Source organism: Balearica regulorum, chromosome 1 (assembly GCF_011004875.1).
Source record: "Balearica regulorum gibbericeps isolate bBalReg1 chromosome 1, bBalReg1.pri, whole genome shotgun sequence".
Lineage (NCBI taxonomy): Eukaryota > Metazoa > Chordata > Aves > Gruiformes > Gruidae > Balearica > Balearica regulorum.
In genome coordinates this window covers 26,493,157-26,501,516 of record NC_046184.1, presented here as the reverse complement: position 1 = coordinate 26,501,516, position 8,360 = coordinate 26,493,157, and the positions used below count along the sequence as shown (strand labels likewise).

The 8,360-nt window shown below is 45.6% G+C and overlaps 1 protein-coding gene across 2 annotated transcripts in view; it reads left to right on the top strand.

Moving 5' to 3' along the window:
• The first annotated feature begins 324 nt into the window (after positions 1-324).
• KCND2 (potassium voltage-gated channel subfamily D member 2) overlaps positions 325-8,360 on the top strand; it is a 285,810-nt gene continuing 277,774 nt past the window's right edge. For both annotated transcript variants that reach the window (XM_075743374.1, XM_075743383.1), the window contains exons 1-2: positions 325-987; positions 2,170-3,343. In XM_075743374.1, the coding sequence (XP_075599489.1) occupies positions 2,229-3,343 (1,115 nt within the window). In that variant the 5' untranslated portion in view covers positions 325-987; positions 2,170-2,228. The remainder of the gene's footprint in view (positions 988-2,169; positions 3,344-8,360) is intronic.

Below are 8,360 nucleotides of genomic sequence, written 5' to 3'. Positions count from 1 at the left end.
TTCCCAAAGCTGGTAAGAGCCATTTGGATATTGCAGCGAGAACTCCGGAGTGGCTCCGGGCGGGTTGTGAGGAGCATCGCCACACTTCACTCCCAGGCATTTCATTCCCCCCCCCCCCCCCCCGCTTCTTTCAGTAAATCGTTCCCCTTCCCTTGAAAGGCGCTAGCGCTCCCGAGAACCCCCCTAGATACCTCACCTAAGCCACCTCCGCCGCCCGATCCCTACCCGAAACACCGCTAACTCCGGAGGGTCTGTGCGGCGCTGCCGGCGGAGGGGTTGGACCGCGCGATGCCGGCCCCGCAGAGACACACACACACACACACACACACACACACACACACACAGAGGCACTCCCCGCCTGCCCTGCTGCCGCTGCCGCCGCCGGCGCAGCCTCCCGCAGCCCCTTTGTTCCGCCCGCGGAGCGATGCCCTCCTCGCCCGCCCCGCGCCTCCCCGCGCCCCGCTCCGCCGCCGCCCGGCGCCGCCCGCCCCTGCGCCCCTAACCCGCGGGCGGCGGCGGCGCGGCAGGGCGGCATGGCCCGCCCGCCGCGGGGGAGGCAGCGGGAAGCCCCCCCCCCGCCCCCGGCCGCGCCAGGGCCTCGCCGCCGCCGCCCGCAGCCCGCGGCAGCCCCGCGGCAGCCCCGCGGCAGGGGCAGGGGCAGCGGCCGCAGCCGCAGCCGCGCCTGACGGCAGCCCCGCGCCGCAGGATCCGCGCCCCGAAAGGACGTGCTCCGCCGAGTTGCCAGGCGCGATTACGTTGTTTTTTTCCCCCCACCCACCCCTTGAACTTGTTGCTTGGCGCTCGGCGGTGGCGGAGGGGGGTGGGGGTGGGGGAAAGCCTTATTATCGATGTCCCTTTGGATGCGATCAAGCTTTCTCAGGAGCAACTACTTCCCCGCCGTTCCCGGCGGGGCGAGGAGATCTAGCGGCAAAGCCGGTATTTCCAAAAGTCTCTATGCAACTGAGCGCTCTCGCCAGACTTTCCCAGGTAGGTGCCGCAGGCTGGGCACGTCCGGAGGGATGCGAGACCAGACCCGAGGGGAAGGGGCGAGGGGAAGGAGGCGGGAGGGGGGGCGGATGATCCACCGCCGACCGCCGAACCGCTACGGAACCCCGCGCCCCTACCCCGCGTCCGCCTCCGTGGCCCCTCGCCCGCCCCGGCCTCCCCCGCCGCCCCTGCCCCGCTCCCGCTCCACCGCCAGGCTCCCCCGGCTTCGCCCTTCGCCGCCCGCTCGGCCGCTCCCGAGGATGCCCCATGCATCCCACCTTCTGCGGGTGCCTCCTACCCCCGCCGCCGCGGCTCTGCCCGGCCCCGGGCTCCTCGCTCCGGATCAGCCGCTGTCCGTGCCCCGACGCCCCGTCCCGGAGAGACTCCCCTCCGCCCGCTTCCCTTCTCTGGGGCGCTCCCCCCTCCCGGCGCCCCTTCCCCGCCGCCCCTCTGCCCTTCAACGCATTTCCTACACGGAAAAACTTGCCTTAAAGTTTAATGCTGCCGCCCGGAGCTCCTCCCCCTGCCCCGCCGGCTCCCCCGGCCCTGAGCCGGGGTCAGGAGGAGTCCCCGGGGCGGCGATCAAGGTCGGGGAGAGGATTCGTCCCGCTGCTGTTCCAGGGCTGCGGCTGGGGAGGGGGCGGGGGGGGGGGGGGGAGGGCGGCCCGCCCGGCCCATCCCCTCCGCCCCGCCACGGCGAGCGGGCGGCGGCGCCGGGCGGCCCCGCTGCAGCCCGCCCGGGAAGGGCTCCGCTGGCGGCCGCGGCCCGGCTCCGGCAGCAGGCGGGGAGCGGAGCGGGGCGGAGGGGCGGGGGGACCGGCTGCATCGCGCGTGGAAGAAAATCTCATTCCAGGTGGCTGCACCGCTGCACCAGGGCTACTGATCGGCTCCCAGGGTTGGCGCTTTGTGGACCTTTATTTCCAACCAGGGGCCTCGCAAGGACCCTGTATCCAGAGGATCTGGCTGCTAGAGTGGCTGCTTTGAATACGTTGATTTCCAAGTGCCCTGATTTATTGTCCTAACTGGTTTATCAGCCCCTGGAAAGGATATTCTGGGATGAAAAAAGGGAGGAAACATAAAGGAAGCAAAAAGATTTTCAGCTGATCACAACAATGTTCAGAAATTCTGTTGCCTCAAAAATGTGTGAGCATTTGTATTTTTTCTTTTCCCTCTCTATTTTAGTGGCTGGACCAGGACTGTCTCTAGATTGACTCCCTCAGCTGTAGTAGTTGCTTGGGACCATGGCAGCCGGAGTAGCAGCTTGGTTACCCTTTGCCAGGGCAGCAGCCATAGGATGGATGCCAGTAGCCACAGGTCCCATGCCAGCTGCTCCGCGGCAGGAGAGGAAGCGAAGCCAGGACTCTCTGATTGTGCTGAATGTGAGTGGCATCCAGTTCCAGACGTGGCTGGACACCTTAGAGCGCTACCCTGACACTCTTTTGGGCAGTTCGGAGCGGGACTTCTTCTACCACCCTGAGACACAGCAGTACTTTTTTGATCGGGACCCTGACATTTTCCGCCACATTCTCAACTTCTACCGTACAGGGAAGCTTCATTATCCCCGCCAGGAGTGCATCTCAGCTTACGATGAGGAGCTGGCCTTCTTTGGCATCATCCCTGAGATCATTGGTGACTGCTGTTACGAGGAGTACAAGGATCGCCGACGTGAGAATGCCGAGCGCCTGCAGGATGATGCCGATCAGGATCATGCAGCCGAGAGCTCCCTGCCCTCAATGACAGCTCGGCAGAGGATGTGGCGGGCCTTTGAAAACCCACACACCAGTACACTGGCTCTGGTCTTCTACTATGTCACTGGTTTCTTCATTGCCGTCTCTGTTATTGCCAACGTGGTGGAGACAGTGCCCTGTGGGGTAAGCCCAGGTCGCATCAAGGAGCTGCCCTGTGGAGAGCGCTATGCTGTGGCTTTCTTCTGTTTGGATACTGCCTGTGTCATGATCTTCACAGTTGAATATCTCCTACGTCTGCTGGCGGCCCCTAGTCGCTACAAATTTGTGCGCAGTGTCATGAGTATCATCGATGTGGTCGCCATCATGCCGTATTACATTGGCCTGGTGATGACAGATAATGAGGATGTCAGTGGGGCTTTTGTGACACTACGAGTCTTTCGTGTCTTCAGGATCTTTAAGTTTTCCCGCCACTCACAGGGGCTGCGCATCCTGGGCTACACCCTGAAAAGTTGTGCCTCGGAGTTAGGGTTCCTCCTCTTCTCACTCACTATGGCCATCATCATCTTTGCCACAGTCATGTACTATGCAGAGAAGGGTTCTTCAGCCAGCAAGTTCACCAGCATTCCTGCAGCCTTCTGGTACACCATTGTCACCATGACAACACTGGGGTAAGTGCAGCTGGTGGTTGGTTACAGCCAACATTTCAACAAGTGTATTGGCATGAACAGAAAATATCCAATTTAAAAAAAGTGTTGATAGAAGAAATGCAAGGGTAAGTTCTTGTTGCAGAACTTTATGAATACAACTCATCACTTCTTTCTAAATGTTTTACACATACAAGTAAGTTAAAAGTGTTGCTAGAGTTAAAATTACCCAAACCCCCAAACTGCAGATAATCTGAAAAAGCAAACATCAAAACAAAACAAAAAAAATCTTGAAACTGTGTTTGGGTTCTTTGCAATTTTCTCTAACATTTTATTTCATTTTGGATAGTGAAATTGGAATATTTTATGAATATCTGTGAGTTATCAGTGGATTTTTAATAGAGTAATGTGTTTGCTGACAGGACTTGCTGCAGTGTTACTAAAGTAGTGATAATTACAAGGAGAACCCAAGTGGGATATTTTAAGTTGATCATGCATAAAAGTATGCGGGTCTGCCATTTTGTTTGGAGTGATGTATGGATGTAGACTTGGATATTGAGTTTGGTATTACAAAGTGATTTGTTTTCATGAAAATAAACCAGGTGTAGATACCTTAATCTTCACAAAAAATATTCGTGATGTTATTTAAGATGCTGGGTAAATTTCCTTTGATTACCATGGACTCTTGTAAGTGACAAGTGTCAAGCTATGCTGACCAGTGGCAAACTCTGGAAAGTGATCTGAGGAAGTGTGAGACATATGGCAGATCAAGCATATATCTTAAAACATAATTCTAATGGCAATATAAATTCTTCCAGAGAATTAAGGGTTAAAAAATGCCATTGTTGATATTTAACTCCAATGCAGTTTAGTGGAAAGATGGGAGTTAGTATTATTCTGTGAAGCCTCTGGTATCAGAGTCATATTGTACCAGCTGATTCTGTGCACCAAGTTGTAAAATGCATTTGTCTGTACTTATAACAGGGATTTAGAAGGTAGAGTAATTTGAGAAGACAATTTTTCCCTATTCTTAATTTTCAACTGTAGACTATCATCTATGAAACTGAAAATTTGTTGATTCCTTAGAAACTGTCTAGTTATTTAATAATTACAGATATTAAAAGACAAACTTTTCACTTTCATGAAGACAAAGCCCATAATTTTATTAGTCAAACGTTTTGCCACATCTTGTTGGGACTGTTGAAATTTATGAAACATGTATAACTTTTAAATTTAACAAAATGAAAGTGCATTATTAAACTATTATGAAAAAGTTAATTTATTATGTGCAATTGTAATTTAGTTGGGGAATGCACATGCAAAATATTGAAAAAGATAAAGGGACTGTCTTATGCCACCATTTTTTATACAAGGCTTTTATCTTCAGTGTGATATAACAAATGAAGATAAATATAGTGCATTGTAAATATTTCATACTACTTGTAAGGGCAAGTTATGCTAAAAAGGAGTGACAAGAGCTTTGGGGATTTTAATCTGCTTTTTAGGTTCCTGGTTTTTTTTGGTTTTCATTTTCTTCTGGTAGTGACAAACTGAAAGGACAAGTTAGCAGAAGGAAAAAGTTATATGTGCTAACTAGTTCTATAGTCCTGTATTTTCTGGTGCTGAAACTTTTTGCCACATATTTTTAATTAGAAATGTGATGATTTCAACAAATTAGGTCTTAAGAATTTACCAGTAGTTGGAATGTATAATCTTATTATAAAGGAGCAGGAGCTGATCTGTGTGTTTTTGTAATGAAAGTTGGGTTTTGAGTAGGTTGGTTTTGCTGGTAGGGAGAGTTTGGGCAGTACTTGTCCATGGTACTGAACATAATTTTGCCTTCAGTTTTATGGCCAGTTTGCAATTGATTATGACGCAGGTATGGTATCTGTTTGGCATTGATATGATTGGTTTTTTTTTTTTATTTCACATGCACACACACACACATGAGTATTATTCTATAGCTCCAGGTTTTGAGGTATTCTGAGTAAAATCTTCAAAAGTACTGATCATCATTAAACATCATTAAAAATCTCTTTGAATAGAGCCTAACAACTTATTTTTAAGTACGCAGCCATACACTAGTTCCTGAGGGGAAGAAAAGGGGTTAAAAAGAATACACTCATGCTTGACTCCTTTTTTGAGATAGTTTGCACAGAGAAAGTTTTGAACAGGTTTTACACACATCCAAAGTTTCACCGTCAGAAGTTCAGATATGATTATAAGTTCAGGTATGACAGACATCACAAATTTCTGGGAAATCTTCAATCAATGCATTAGCTAGATGATGTCCTTTTAATCACATCATGATAACCATATAAAGATTATGTTTAAATGTTAAATACATATGAATATTTAAAATAGAATTAACATAAAACGCTTTGAACTTTTTTTAGTTGATGGAATAATTACACAAAAAGAGAGGGAAATTAAAAGGAAAAGCAGCAAGGGTCAGTGAAAGCTGATTGTAATTAGTACTGCTACCTTTGCTGTGTGCTAAAGCTTCTCGTCCGTTTACTAATATAAAACTCCCATTCATTTTTAATTTTAGTTTTAGCTGAATTAGGGCTATATAAATGCGATCTATATGAACAACTTTTTTCTTTTAGCAACAAAGCTAGATGAAGTCTTTATGTTTTAAATGACAGTAGCACACAGCATGTTGTGTGAAATATTACAAAAACTCATGAAAGCTAATACTGAATAATAGATTAACATAAAGTTGAGTTTTTGAGTTGTGGTGTCATTCTCATATTTTGCTAGATAGCAAGGGTATTGAGTAAGCGACCTTTGCAATTTGGGGAGTTATTATCTTGGAAGCAGAGCTATATTTCTCAGTTCTGCATGATTGCTGAGCAATTAAAGTGTCTTTAAAAAACATAGATTACATTTTCCTCTGCAGTGTGCCAGTGACTTCAAATATTACTACATTTTAACCTCTAAGGATATCCCAGCTATTAACTGTTCTTGACTGCTCACCTCAAGTAGTACACAGATGTACATAAAGATGTTATATGAAAGAAATGAAAGCAAGGGAAGAAAGGAGGAAAGGAAGAGAGAAAGAGAGAGCAAGACAGAGATGAAGGCTGAAAGAGAGAGAGAGAAGAAAGATGACAAGAAAAATAGCATGCATTCTGTGAGAAACTGAGCTGTCTGATTTCAAATTTCAGTTTAGTGTTTTATCAGTATTACTGGTAGCAAAAGCAAAAGTACGGTAGGGAAAAGGGACAAGAAGGGACAAGAAGGGACAGGAGAATAAAATTTAAAGAGGTCACAAAGCAGTTTGTGGAGATTCAGGATAACACTGAAAATCATAGAAGTTAGGGGCATAAAGGTCAAGAGGCAGGGTAGTGTAAAACCTGGCAGAGAAAAAAGCTCAGGTCTATTAAATTGGGACTGGCAGACTTACAGAGGGGCTTATGAACATCTACACCCATAATGACAGAGTTATCTTACTTTCTGCTGTCACCTCATAACATGATAATCTAATAACTTTTCTTCTGCCCTGTCAGTAGCCAGCAAATGAGCTGGAATAGCTGGTAAGGCTTTGATGGTAATGTTTGTTCCCAAATCAGGCACAGCTGTAGTGTAGTTTATGTTTTATAAAGATATTATACTTTAAATAAGGAACACAGTGCTCTTCTGTGACTAGTTCTAAAGCAATCTCACTGCTATATTAAACTTCTATATTTATAGGCTTTAAATTGGATAGCTTTGTCAAGTCATACAATACTTTTCTAGATGAGCACGATACTTTATGAAGGGAAGCTTAAACACGAGACTATTCATTTATTTGGTTTGATTGTATAAACTAGAGGTGTGTCTTCCAGAAAAGATAAAGCAACTATTCGTTTTCCTTATCTGTTAATATAATTCATAATGTATAAAGAATCCCATCTAAGATATATCAAATTCCCTGAAGAGTTTATAATCAAGCAGGTGACTGGATGTGACAACAGCAAGTCTCAAATGGTGAACAGGGGAATAGGGCAATGGATTTAATTTTCCTGCATGTTCTGTTCCCTCTCATCTTCATTCCTTTTCCATTCCTATTGCATCCTTATGGGTATATTCCATCTATTTGTTTTCTTCACTTTTCTTTCAAACTACCACTTTCCACAGTCTTCCTGTTTGGGAATTTGTCTGCTGGCTGGGCACCTTTCTTCCCTTGTTCAAGACAAGTTTAACGTTAATAGTTAAGACTCTTCTGGCTTTATTTTTTCTGGTTCTTTGTTCCAGATTCCTCATTCATCCTTCACCACTAGATCAAATATTTCATTTATCCTCATTGTCATTCATTGGACCTGAACTTTCCTCATAACAGTTTTTTTTTCTGACCTTTGCTGGATAGATTTTTTCCTTATGAGCATCATAAAATTTCCACAGCGTCATTTTTTTCCCAAATGCCACACACATTATCTTGTTTTCCTTTTCTGACCATTGCAAGTGCATTTAGTTTTTTTATGCTCTCTGCATGCTAGTTTGAAAATATCCATCTCTTCAGGACTCATATTAAAAAAATTGAGTTCAATAAAATCTAACAAGAGAGCACAAATATAGAAATCTTTGTTTTGTGAACAATTTCATTAAAAGTTTAGAAATACTCATATGGTGAATATTACAAAGGTAAAGATTAGAAAATCTGGAATATTATTTCTGTATCTCATGCTTACATATTGGCTCATACATTTATTTTGTGTTTGGTATTTTCAACCCTGTTTCAAATAGCATTTTTCTATTATTGTATTCTTGTGAATTTTGTGTTTTACAAATGTGTTTGATGTCTCAATCTATTTTCTCTTCACAGCATAAATATTTAGCCTGGATAGTTAGAATACTATATAATAGAGGAGGGACAAAGCGTAGTGTAATCACCTTCAAAGCACATTACTAGATATTCAAAAAGGGCTCCAGGGAGAATTTGAAATACTGAAAAGTAAGGGTCATTTTGATGGCAGTGAAAAAAAAAAGTTTGTTCTCTAATAAAAAGATTACTCAAACTGTATTGGGCTGTTGTTGGCTTGACAGACAACAGGAATCA